Here is a 14,160-nt window from a genome sequence, read left to right on the forward strand (position 1 = left end):
CGATGTTCAGAAGCGTTTAGCTAACTGCCGCCGAGCTCATCAGCGCTAATGGAGAGCGTCTAAATAACCCTCCTCATGTCCTCCAGCCGACTGCATCGCCAATTATAACAACCAGATGGATAATAAGCAGAGCGGCCTTTTGGTGCCCGAGCCGGGAGTTTACGGAGACGTGGACTTGTCCAACAAGATCAACGAGATGAAGACCTTCAACAGCCCCAATCTGAAAGATGGCCGCTTCGTGGGCACGGGCGGGCAGCCCACGCCGTACGCCACCACGCAGCTCATCCAGTCGTCCATCATGAGCAACAACATGAACGCCGACCGAGCGACGTGCGGAAGCGGCGGAGGGGAGCTGAACGACAAACACTGCTGGAAGCCCGGTGGCGTCCAGAAACAGGAAATGGCTTCCCAGCTGCAGTACAGCATCATGGAGCAGAACAAGCTGAATAAGGGTGAGTGAGAGGAGAGCTCCAGGACCACCAGGCTGGTCCTACGACGCCAACATCTCCCTCCGCCTCATCCTCCTCCTTCTCTGTGGACTCTCATCATCATATTCCGCTTTTTCCTTCCGCTTTTTGTATGTGTTCATGGAACGCCTCATCACCTTCCATGCAGTCCTTCCTAATGTCTTCTGATGAACTGCCGCCATTCCGCAGTGACACTTCAACGCAAGTGTCAAAGTTCATCGCCTGTGTCAAATATCTGTAGGAATATTGTTGGTGGTTGACATCTTCACAGGCCGAATCGGTCTTTTTCTGGACTTTTTTTGCATGTTCAAACATCTAAAAACGCATGAATGTGTGATTTCATAACATTCACGATCTGCTTGCACGTTTATTTGATGCATAAAAAGTACTGGGACACACCCGATCGTCATGGAATACACTCGGGGGTTGGATTAGACCAGGGGTGGGCAAACTACGGCCCGGGGGCCACATCCGGCACGCCAAGTGTTTGAATACGGCCCGCCCAATCTTTCAAAAGTATTTAATTTAAACTCAACATACAACCTGGCATCATGGCCTGAGCCAACCTTTTGATGGTTGTATCAATTTCGTTGTTTGACATGGTCTGTTGTTTACAAAGTGCTCCTGAAAAAAGAGACACAAGCACATAATAATAATAAAAATTAAAATAATAATTATTATATTATTATTATAACTATTATGATTATTATATTTATTATATTAATGCTAATTATTATATTAATTATATATAATAATATTGTTATATTTGCAGATTTTACATAATAATAATATAATAATTATTATTTTAATTTTATTTTAATTATTATAATATTTTATTATTTTTAAAATATTTAAATATAAATATAAAATAATAAATAATAATAGCAGATTGCATGACAATTTTACAGATACAATAATACCAGGTGGACTGTTACGTGTAAAATATATAGTCTGCCCCCCCCCGGAAATTTTGTTATATCAATGCGGGTCAAAAAGTTTGCCCACCCCTGCATTAGACCCTTTTAGTCCAAGTCTGTATTTTAACGCCGGGTGTCCCAATACTTTAGTCCGTATCGTTTGTATCGAGTATAGTTTTCTTACGCTCCTCCTCATGTCATCAGATCGCTACAGAGGCGGCGACACCCCCACGCCAGCCACCATCCCATACAACCACAGCCATGACAGCCATACCGGGGGCTCCTACAACAGCTCGGACCGAGGCAGCAGCAGCACCTCTGGTAAGATGTTTTTTTTTGTCTCCTTCGTTTTGTTATTATTATGGATTGGAATTATTTCAGGGGCTGCATGGTGGTCGAGTGGTTAGCATGCCGACATCACAGCTAGGAGACCAGGGTTCAATTCCACCCTTGGCTATCTCTGTGTGGAGTTTGCATGTTCTTCCCGTGCATGCGTGGGTTTTCTCCGGGTACTCCGGTTTCCTCCCACAATCAAATCAAATCAACTTTATTTGTAGAGCACTTTTCCTGCAAAGACATGCAACACAAATTGCTTTACAGAATTAAAAACAATTACCACAATTTAAAGGAAAAACAATTACTAAAAAAGCCCCTCCCTCCAACCCTCCATACTAGACACACAACACCCCCCCCCCACACACACACACACACAATCACACACAGTAGGGAGACATGGCATGGCACTGAGGATCAAGGAAACACCACTTTTGGGGGCGTCCACACTGGGAGGAGCCGGAGGCCGTGCCATCGGGGGACCAGCACCCGGGCCCCCCGACTCCGACATACGGACAGACCCCCACATTAAAGGGAGGAACCCCCAGCCGGCCAGGTCGAAGGGACCCAAGGATGGCACCCCCTCAGCAGACCCGACACAGCCCCTAGTGTGGAGGACCCCTAAGAGCATTTATTTTATTTTATTTTATTTTATTTTATTTTATTTTATTTTATTATATTATATTATATTATATTATATTATATTATATTATATTATATTATATTATATTATATTATATTATATTATATTATATTATATTTTATTTTATTTTATTTTATTTTATTTTATTTTATTTTATTTTATTTTATTTTATTAAATAAGACTAAAAAGATAAAAACATAAGAAAAGTTTAAAATATTAGTTAAAAGCCTGATTAAAAAGGTGTGTTTTTAATCTTTTTAAAAAAAAAATATCAACAGTCTTGGCAGTCCTGAGGCTCTCCGGCAGGCTGTTCCACAGGTGCCTCACCGTGGGTTTTTGTTTTGGGTTTTGGTATTGTTAAAAGGGTCCGCGGGGGTTGATATAGCAAAAGCAGATCAGATAAATAAGAAGGTGCAAGGCCGTTAAGACATTTAAAAGACATTTAAAAACCAGTAAGAGAATCTTACTTTATTGTCCTTGACAATGTATACTGAATGCAACTTCTTTTATTCATGTTTTTCTTTCATTTCTACACCGATTCCTTCTCTTTGTATGCCCTGACATGTTTTTTTTTTTCCTTAACTGGCTGTACTTTAATTGTGCAATGCATTGGTCTAATTTCATGCGGGGTCTAAGAGTCCTCATAGGGACAAGGACAAATGACAGCACATTGGAAGACGCCATGCAAGGCTGCCACCCTTAATGCCACGTATCCATTCTGATATTACATTTCAAGTTGCAGTCATTAGGCGGAAGCCACTCGTGCTCACTTTCGCCTCACAGCTCATTGGTTCGCCATCTAATATTAATTGGACACTTTTTTTCCTTGATAGTGCTGCGGGGTGGTGGTGGTGGGGGGGTGTTTACGGTGCTTCCAATTACTGCATAGGTTTATTTATGCATTTATTCTACTGTCAAGTCATTTTATGTTGTTTTTTGTGTTTTGTCGAGCAGGCAGTCAGGGTCAGAAGAAGGGAATGCGCACCCCTAAACTACCTAAACAGAGCACAATGAATTGGGCTGACCTCCTGCCTCCCCCTCCTGCAAACCCACCCCCAACACGGAACACAGAGGACTATTCCCTGTCAATGGAAGAAAGGTAAAAAGTACATAATACCTGCTTCGATGTTCATTGCACACATCTGCAAGGAGAGGTGTTGGGAATCAAACCTTGATGGAGTGACGCCATGAATATTTACTACATCTTTTCCCGTCACCAGTGTCGCTTGTTTTCAAAAGCAAAAATGATATGAAGAATAATGAGGCGTCACTTTTTTTGGCAGCTGCGACCCAGACATGCAGTGCTCCATGCCCCCCTCGCATATGTACCTGCAGCCCGATGAGCTGGAGGAGGAAGAGGAGGAGGAGATGGAGCGCGGACCGACGCCTCCCGTGCGGGGCACGGCGTCCTCCCCCGCCGCCGTGTCGTACAGCCACCAGTCCACCGCCACGCTCACGCCCTCGCCACAGGAGGAGATGACGCCCATGCTGCAGGACAGCCACGAGCGCAGGTTCGCTTATTTGTCTTATTTGTCTCCTCACGAGGGTCGCGGGGGGTGCTGGAGCCTATCCCAGCTGTCTTCGGGCGAGAGGCGGGGTACACCCTGGACTGGTCGCCAGCCAATCACAGGGCACATATAGACAAACAACCATTCACACTCACATTCATACCTATGGACAATTTGGAGTCACTAATTAACCTAGCATGTTTTTGGAATGTGGGAGGAAACCGGAGTACCCGGAGAAAACCGAACATGCAAACTCCACACAGAGATGCCCGAGGGTGGGATTGAACCCTGGTCTCCTAGCTGTGAGGTCTGCGCGCTAACCCCTAGACCACCGTGCCGCCCGGATTCATTCTTAAAATTCAACGTTAAAATTATAAATAAGTAAAAACTTATGTTCAAATTCTACGGCTCCATTCCTTGAGTCGTTGTTTGAATCCCGCTTCTTCTCTTCCAAGGCGCCATGCTGTGAGCCCCCCGGCGCCACCTCGTCCCCTGTCACCCTCGCACACATACAGCTACATCACCAACCCCCTGGATCCGGACGGCTTAGAAGAGGAAGAAGAAATGCTGGATGAAGACGAAGAGGAAGATGATACAGATGCGGAGGTGGCCAAGATGCACTACCACCACACCCACCCTCACCCGCACCACCCCCAGCAGCAGATGCATCCGCGGCGACTGCTGCTGCGAGGGATCGAACAGACGCCAGCGTCCAGCATGGGCGACTTGGAGAGCTCGGTGACGGGATCCATGATCAACGGCTGGGGGTCCGCTTCCGAGGAGGATAATGTCTCCTCGGGGCGATCCAGCGCCGTGAGCTCATCGGACGGATCGTTCTTCACCGATGCTGACTTTGCTCAGGCCGTGGCCGCGGCTGCCGAGTATTCGGGGCTGCGAGTGGCCAAACACGCCAACATGCAAGGCCAGGAAGGGGCAGCTCTGTTAGGTAGGTTTTATATGCTCCACCCACCAGGCTGAAGTTATTCATGATGTGTTGTCTTACGTTTCTTAGCACGCAAATACCAAATGAACCCGGCGGGTCATCGTCCCGGCAGCCCGGTATCCACAGATAGCAACATGAGCATGGCGGCGGTGCACAGGAGGCCTCCAAAGAAGCAGAAACAGCATCCTGCAGGGAACCACAGACGTGAAGCCTACAATGAAGGTACTGTACTTATTAGTCCAACTTCTTCTACTTGCTTGTTTAATGGCGATAGGAAATATGAGTTTCATTCCTGTCATTTCGATCTACGCCAATCATTTCATAGGAGAAGGTGGTTACACGTGTTCAAGAGCACCATCTTTTTCTTTGGTGATGGTCTCGGCATGTGTTGGCTGCAACTGATCTGTGTTTCTCCACTTATTTGAACATGCATCAGATTACAATTGAGTGCATCCCATAATCAGTTCCCAGTTCCACATGTCCAAAAGGAGTAGGAAGAAGCAAAGCTTATTAAATCCTACCCCTCTATCTGGTACTTTTACAATCAGTAACTGTTACATTTGTTCACTTCCTGCTTTCCTAATATAGTTTAAAAAAAAATTTTATAAAAAAAACATTTATTTATTTATTTATTTTTTCATTAAAAAATGTATTAAAAACATTTTTTTGGTGATATGACCATACAATGACATAATGGGTACCATAGTAACCATCGATATAGTGATATACGTATATAGCACTTCATGTCCAAAAGGAGTAGGAAGAAGCAAAGCTTATTAAATCCTACCCCTCCATATGGTACTTTTACAATCAGTAACTGTTACATTTGTTCACTTCCTGCTTTCCTAATATGGTTTAAGTTTTTTTTATTTAAAAAAACATTTTGTTTTATTTTTTTAATTAATTTTTTTCTTTAAAAAAATAATTAAAAACATTTTTTTTTGTCATGTACCGAAGTACAAGGTGATATGACCATACAATGACATAATAGTAACCATCGATATAGTGATATACGTATATAGCACTTCATGTCCAAAAGGAGTAGGAAGAAGCAAAGCTTATTAAATCCTACCCCTCCATCTGGTACTTTTACATTTGCTCACTTCCTGCTTTCCTCATATAATTTAGGGTTTTTTTTTATAATGATATGAGCATCCAATGCCATAATGTGTACCATAGTAAGTGTCAATATAGTGATATATATAGCACATCATGAATGGTTCAAGACTCTTCATCCTTGTATTTAGCAACTGTCACAATCGGGTAAGTCGGCGTTGCGTTAAGACCCCAGGATGCAGAGAGCAGGACCAAAATGCACATGAAAAAGTGTCTTTTAATGATACTTGTGCTATGCAGAAAGCAAACAGACGGCAACTAACCAAACAAAAAAGGAAGTACAGTAAACCTCGGATATATCGGACTCGGATATATCGGAAATTCGCTCACAACGGACAGATAAAAAAGAACCGATTTTTCTGTAATGCATTTCCAATAAAAATTCATTGCATATATCGGATTTTTTATAACGGATTTCGCCTATTTCGGACAAAATCTCCAGTCCCGTTCCAATGCATTTCCATGAAATTTCCCTCGCATATATCGGATGGCCGCATCGTGGCGCTCCGATTCGCCGAATCGTGACAGGCCGCTATACGACGTCATTTGCAGCGTTTGCAGCGTTGCCTGCGCGTCCAGGTACATTGGAAACATAGTCAAGGAAGTGCCTTTTTATAACGGATAAAATCCCATTTACAGCATATAAATCCGATATATGCGTAAAACGGACATTTTCCGGTATACGCATATAACGGATATCGCTTATATCGGACAAAACCAGTGGGAACAATTGAATCCGATATATCCGAGGTTTACTGTAGTTACAAAATAAGGGCATGGACGCCGGAACAGAGGCAAAGAAGGAAACTAAAAGAGCTGTCACAAGGAGGTAACGCCCACATTGTGACATTATCTTCATTTTTTCCTTTCACTTTCCTTTTCTGTGATGCACTCGGATCACTTGGGAAAATCCTTTTCATTTGTTGTTCATAGGTTAATGACCAAAAACATAATCATAATTAAGCGGCCATTTATTTCAGCACAAGATGGAAGCGCTGCTCTCGTTGTTCCGGTGGAAATGTATTCCACCAGCCTGGATGTGGATGGTGTGCTGGTTCTCCAGCTCTGTAGAGTCAGGTGTCCTTGAGTGTTAGAAGCACTTGACAGTGAGATTTAATATCTCAGCTCACTGGGGGCCAGCCCCCCCCCTTGTCCCCCACCCCTCGCCTCATCCTTCCTCTTCCTTCTGCATCCTCCTTACATCCTGGCTGCTCCCCCCATCCTCCTCGCTGCTCACTCCCCTCTTCTCTCTGTCTTTGTTTGAGCGTGGAGAAGGTGGGGGTTGGGAGGGGGTGGTGGTGGTGGTGGGGGGGGGGGGGTCGCCTGACAGCTCTGTCTGTCCGTCAGTCCTCCTGCTGATTGCATTTGATCTGAATGGATTGTTTTTCATTTGGAGGTTATTGCCTACTACACCGCATACCTCTTCACCTACTCCTCCTGCCCCCCCCCCAGCTGCATGCTCAGTTACGCTACCACAGAGGTGATCTAATAACATTTAGTAAATTATATAATATAAAAAAAATACAATTCCCACAGAAATTGCATTGGATTGCTGAGAGAGGCTCAGGTTCATAACCACCACTAGTGGGCCAGGGGGCGGGGCCAGGAACCCCCCCCCCCCTTCCTCCCCAAATGAGTGAAACGAAAACAAATCATAGCAACAATCAAATAAAGAAAATAAGTGAATTCACCAGGACGAATCCGAGCATTTCCCAAACGTGATCCGTCCAATTCTTCCCCCTACTGGCTGTGAGCGGTATTGGGAGCGTGTCATGTGACTGCACCTTTATTAAAGCTATGCCACACAAAAATAGCTCACTTATTCCAAAACAACTTTTTTTTGTTTCTTAATGTACTCGCTTGTATAAATAATAACAATATTTTTTTTAATCATCATCCCAACTCCAGGACATTTTGAATAATTTCCATGAAAAATGAGTCGGAATAAATACATATTTTTAATGATTCACTTTAGTTTATATCATACATATAGCATATGTGCTATTAAATACCCAATGGTATGTTTATATATTGCTTGTATGGTATGTTTAATCTTTAGGTGACATTTTACAGCATACTTTTTCTGTGGAATTTGATTATAAAAAATGTATGAAATATGAAATATTTTTTGCCTTTGTTTAAACTGTTAAGAAGTTAAGCTGGTATTTATTGAATTTAATTGATTGACCATTGATGTGATACAATGACATATAATATGTATAATGATAACATATCATATATATATATATATATAATATTGTATTATATAATATATATAATATATAATAAAATATAATATTATATTATATATATTCCCTCATCTTTGACCTCCTCATTTCTGTCCTGTTTGCACTGTGGATAAAATCAGAGACCACCTTATACCCCCCCCCCCCCCCCCCCCCCCGCCCCCCAGCCCTCATGCTTCATATCGTTTGACTCCTTTTGTCTGCAGCCTTAACCCTTTCCCGTCTGTCCTCCTGTCATACGCTTCTTCCTAATTAGCCATCCTCCTCCTCCTCCTCCTCCTCCTTGGTGGTCCAGGAGACACTTTTGCAATCCTTTGTAAATTCGGCAGTGCGCCCCTCGCTGATACCTGAGCTATATTTATATCTGTCACTGGAGGAGAGAGATTAAAAGAAGAAACAGTGTCTCTGCTTTATAATACAAAAACTGCCCTAACATTGTTTATGTATTCATAATGATAAGAAAAATGTACTAGGGGTGCATCATTACCTTCAACATGGTTTTATTTTCTGTTTTAACCCTCAGATCTCCCACCGCCACCCATCCCGCCCCCAGCAGTGCTGAAGTCCCCCACACACCCCTCCAAGGTGGGCCTAGAGAGCCGAGGGGTGGTCTCCCCGAAAGGTGGAAGACCAGGAGGAGGAGCAGGTAGTTACAGGCCCAAAGAAGGCTCGGACCCCAGAACCAGCTCATCGGAACGCAAGGAGGCCCAGGAGAGGCATAAAGCTCCTGGGGCCAAAGGGAACAAACATGATGGCGGCGCCACCGGACCCAAGGGGCGCCAACAAGCAGGTATGACACCAAACAACTTGGATTGTCTTGTACAACCCTTCATGATAAAAATGCTGCCAATACGACCACTGACACGAATATTAAATCATTAACTCATTTTTCAAACGACAACCCCTTCAGTATCGGCCATTTTGCAAAACAAATGACACAAATAATTTTTAAAGCAAAAAACATAGATCATAGTGATCATAGTGAGTTATAATTAATAAAAACTAAGAATAAAATATGTGTTAATTATATATATATATATATATATATATATATATATATATATTTATTTCCATAAAAACAATAAAACCACTGTATTAGTATTATTATATATATTTTTAACATTTGTTTTTAATTTTCTAAATAACTACCAACATAACTGGCATAAGTGGCTAATACTGGCTAATATGTATATATATATATATATATATAAAAAATTACACAAAAAATTACACAAATAATTTTTTAAGCAAAAAACATAGTGATCATAGTGTGTTATAATTAATAAAAACTAATAATAAATGAATAATATTAATGTGTTAATTATAATATATATATATATATATATATATATATATATATATATATATATATATATATATATATATATATATATATATATATATATATATATATATATCCATAAAACAATAAAACCACTGAATTAGTATTATTATATATATTTTTTATATTTTTTATATTATTTAAACACTTGTTTTTAATTTTCTAAATAACTACCAACTGTTATTTGTGTTAATATATATGTATATATATATATATATATATATATATATATATATATATATATATATATATATATATATATATATATATATATATATATATATATATATATATATATATATATATATATATAAATAATATATAATAATACTAACAGTGCTTTTTATTGTATTTATGGAAATAATAATAATGAATGTAGTTATGTAAATACAGTATGGATAAATGTAGAATTTCCACATATTTAGGGATTATCGATTTTTATTTCCTGATGTTTTTGGAAATAATTGTACCTTATGATGTAGGTAAGGTGTATGTGTATGTATGAAACATAAAAAGACATAGTTAAAGAGCCACACCTGGAGGACATATACTGTATCTCTAGTACATGTATTCCAATACACAAATGGATGAAAGTACTATTAGAGTGTACTGGCTTTATTAAGTGTGAATGTTTGTTGTTGTTTTTTTTTACTTTTTTGTTGTACCTCCATATAATTCCTTTTTTCGTACCCCAGCAGGTCCAGAAGACATTCTGCCCTACAGCCGACCACAGTTCCCTGTGGTCAACAGCCCCAGAGACCCCAGCTCGTCCAGCTCCATGTCCTCCAGGGGTTCGGGGGGCCGGCGTAGAGGCGAGGTGGGCCACAGGAACCCTGCGGACGTCAGCCTCAGCACCACGGGGGCCTTTCAGACAGGAAATGAAGAGTTAGAGGTACACGTCACCATCACTTCCTCTATATCAGGGGTCTCAAACTCAAGTTAGTTGGGGGCCACTGGAGGTCGGGTCTGGGTGAGACTGGGCCGCATCAGGTTTTCCAAAAAAAAACAAAAAAAAACGCATTTATTAAAAACAAACACATTTAAAAAACTTCGCTTTGGTTCCAATTTTCTACAATAAAAGCTCTGATAAAACATTCCACTGTTCTCAAATATCTTACTTTTTATTTTTCTACACAAAATAAGAAAAATAAATAAACAAATCAAGAATAAAGAAACTTAATCAGTAATAAATAAATATAATAATAATAATAATAAAATGGCAAATAATAAAAACTTAAGAAAGCACATATAGTTGGTGGGTAGACAAATGATTTTTTTCACATTAAAATGAACAAAGCATTATTAGAGCCCTGTAGACATGACAAAACACGACTATAGTCACATTTATACTCTTTTTATTTACAACATATTGCGCAACTGCAGGGTCTTGAGACACATGCTAACTCGCAAACTAGAGAGCTAGCGACCTAAACGGTAGCCTCCAAGTTATTTCCTTTAAACTTAAATAGCCAAAAACTTACCACTTCCACACGGATAGGGAGGATAACTATTAACAGTTATTTAACCTTTAACATGAACATTAATCAAACGTAATAATTTTTTCTGGGTACATGATACCATACAGCATCCATATCAAAAATTAAACTTTCATATCAAGGCGGGGGCCTCAAACTACTACTACCACATTTGGCCCGCGGGCCGCATGTTTGAGACCCCTGCTCTATATGATCTCGTATGACCATCACTCAAAAATTCAATGTTTTCTTCCCATGCAGATGGCGGAAAGCTGAAGAAAAGGAAGATTTGCTTTGTTTTTTGCAGCGCACCCTTGTTTCTCTTTTTTGAATATGTCAGTATTTCACCACCATGTCAGCTGCCATTTATACTGTACATCACTAGTCTTTCTTTTGGCATCGTCTTTTGCCTAATTTATCATGTTCTGTCAGCATTTTGAGACGGCGAAACAAGGAAATGAAAAGGGTGCGTTCAAGTGCACCCTTAGGGTATTTATGTTGAATTCCAATGCAATATGGAGTGTAATCTTGACATGTTACTGTAAGATGCAAGCAGAGAGGGCTGGATTTGTGTGTGTAAATATATGTGTAATACATGGCGTCCCATGGTGGTACCTCAGATTTGTCCCCTTCCCCAAAACCCCAGCCCTTTTTTCTAATTTTATTACGCCAGTAAATATAAATATTTTATCATTTCCATCCATGTTGTAAATTGCGATATTATTTAGCGAACCTGTCCGAGAGTGTGCCACTTTGGGATGTTTTTTTTATTTTATTTTGTTTTTTGTAATGCACTGTTATGTTCTGTGTTGTCGATGTTTGCTATTTTTTTGTTTTACATTGGTTTTAAAAGCACAATCACTAAACTTTATTTTAAACCATTTTATCTATTAACCTTTTTGTCTTACTGGAGGTATGACAAAAGAGTCTAGTTAATCTTGATGATGATGATGATGATGATGTTTGATGACGATGATGATGGGGGTTCAAGTTGCCGAGACTCCCTCTCCGGAAAAGTGACAAAAAAGGACAGTTGATGTGAGTCATGGCTGCAATGTAAATATTTCTTTGGCATTGAGCGTAATATCAGCTATTGCACATGAAACTGAAAGTGAAAGTGAAAGAAAGGCTTACTTTGTCTACTAATGCACTTAAAAGAATGTCAAGTCAAAACTACAAAGGCTACACAGGAGTCACTTTGGATGGGGGGAATCTGGAGAGGAAGAAGAGTCTCTTTTTGTGGACACAAAAAAAAAAACCAGGAGGCGATGAAGCCCCGCCTTTTTAAGGGAGCAAAGGGTGCTGTTGTTTATTCATCGGACATCTGCAAACATTTGTTTCGTAAAGCAAAAAAAAGGAAAAAAAAGAACTGAAAAAAAAAGAATGAATAATAAAAAAAATCAAACTATATGTGATTTGTTGTCATTTGTTGATGTTGGAAAATCTTTGGGTTGGGACTCATGCTTGCATTGGATTTATTACGACAGCCGGTTTAATTTCCACCCCTACATTCCGGCCATTAATTGTCCTCCTTGCATCCATAATCACGTGTTTGCATATTAATACATCTTCCTGTTCTGATAGGCCCACTGATGGATTGAAACAGGAAATGTGCAGAGAAGCTTACAGTAGCACAACCTGTGACTTAGCGTGGTCCTTATTTTTCAACTTTTGAAATTTCATGCTCTCAAAAAAAAACATTTCGGACAAATTTTATCAATATTGATTAATATTTAGAGGTTGCTCAACAACTTTGAGGTTTGACATATTCTGTGCATATTCAGGAGTTTTTGCACATTATGATAATTTGTGCAAACATGTTTTATTGGTTTAATAATGATCATTAATTTTAAGTTTATGACAGCATTGGACTTATTGTTTCTTATTATGATGCAGAATGTGTGAAGTACATATTAAATATGAGTGACAACACTTCAATGGCATTATTGCTTAGATTATACTATGGTTCTGATTTCATTATTTGAGATACAAGCATAAGAAGTTTTATTTTTATTTATTTTTATTTATTTATTTTTATTTATTTTTATTTATTTTTATTTATTTTTATTTATTTTTATTTATTTATTTTTTATAAAACTTTTATTTCAATTATGCAATTTACTTGTATTTTGCTGGTTAAAAACTCTGTCACAGTGACTAGTCAATAAAGGTAATGTTTTATTTTATTTTGCTTTGCGTTCTTAAAATGGTACAATTTCCTCAAAAACGAGCAATTCTGGAAATATTCAGAGGCTGTGAGCAACCTCTAAGCAACCTGAGTAAGGAAGTCAAACAATGCACAACGATGAGCCAAAAACCTTAAACTGTATTATGGAAAGCAGGAAGTGAACAAATGTAACAGTTACTGATTGTAAAAGTACCAGATGGAGGGGTAGGATTTAATAAGCTTTGCTTCTTCCTACTCCTTTTGGACATGTGGAATTGGGAACTGATTATGGGATGCACTCAATTGTAATCTGATGCATGTTCAAATGAAATAAAACCATTACCATTACTAAATAGTGGAGCAGGTCTTCTCATGCCAGTAATTCACAGTGTTTTGTACATATAAATACACTAATATTACAGTTTATCAGTAGTATTTCAAATAGAGGGGTTTTGAAAACATTTCTGTACACGGGGGGGGAGCACAATAGAAAATAATTGAGAACCAGAGATGTCGACCATGTGTGATTTGTCCCCTTTTAACTGCCACTCTTTCCCCTCCCCCCCCAGGCATAGTCCAACAGGCACCTTTCTAAACAAGAACAAATTAGCAGCGTAGGAACGAGCATCGCCTCGTGTTTGCATCCATCACGCTAATGAGTGCAGGTGATGTATGAAGTACACGGCATGGCCGCTGGCGTTGTTTACCTTGAATATGAACGAGCCTTCTTGTCTTCCTGTACGAGGTATTTATGGAATATATGGAATATAGCGTATATCTATGGGGCTGCTGATTAAACACTTCAAAATGAGGTACAATTAAAACAGCAGAACTTGGTAGGTCTTGTGTCTGATGACCAAAAAGCATCTTCCCAAACTAGCGTCACATTTATCAAGCAGCTGTGTGTTGTCATATAATCAAGGACGCCATCATCCATCCATCCATCCATCCATTCTCCAGCTGCAGGTCAGATGCCACCTCTTCACTTGTAATTATGATTCCC

The 14,160-nt window shown here is 39.7% G+C and overlaps 1 protein-coding gene across 9 annotated transcripts in view; it reads left to right on the plus strand.

Annotated features, from left to right (window-relative positions):
• robo1 (roundabout, axon guidance receptor, homolog 1 (Drosophila)) overlaps positions 1–12,716 on the plus strand; it is a 379,506-nt gene extending 366,790 nt beyond the window's left edge. For 7 of the 9 annotated variants that reach the window (XM_058080084.1, XM_058080085.1, XM_058080086.1 and 4 more), the window contains 9 exons: positions 87–452; positions 1,589–1,705; positions 3,315–3,459; positions 3,644–3,871; positions 4,324–4,814; positions 4,881–5,033; positions 8,697–8,963; positions 10,211–10,407; positions 11,252–12,715. In XM_058080084.1, the coding sequence (XP_057936067.1) occupies positions 87–452; positions 1,589–1,705; positions 3,315–3,459; positions 3,644–3,871; positions 4,324–4,814; positions 4,881–5,033; positions 8,697–8,963; positions 10,211–10,407; positions 11,252–11,266 (1,979 nt within the window). In that variant the 3' untranslated portion in view covers positions 11,267–12,715. Of the gene's footprint in view, positions 1–86; positions 453–1,588; positions 1,706–3,314; positions 3,460–3,643; positions 3,872–4,323; positions 4,815–4,880; positions 5,034–8,696; positions 8,964–10,210; positions 10,408–11,251 lie in introns of all 9 variants that reach the window. The other 2 variants (XM_058080083.1, XM_058080090.1) reach the window with 2 other exon arrangements.
• The last annotated feature ends 1,444 nt before the right edge of the window (positions 12,717–14,160 follow it).

The sequence above is a fragment of the Doryrhamphus excisus genome, chromosome 8 (genome assembly GCF_030265055.1).
Source record: "Doryrhamphus excisus isolate RoL2022-K1 chromosome 8, RoL_Dexc_1.0, whole genome shotgun sequence".
NCBI lineage: Eukaryota > Metazoa > Chordata > Actinopteri > Syngnathiformes > Syngnathidae > Doryrhamphus > Doryrhamphus excisus.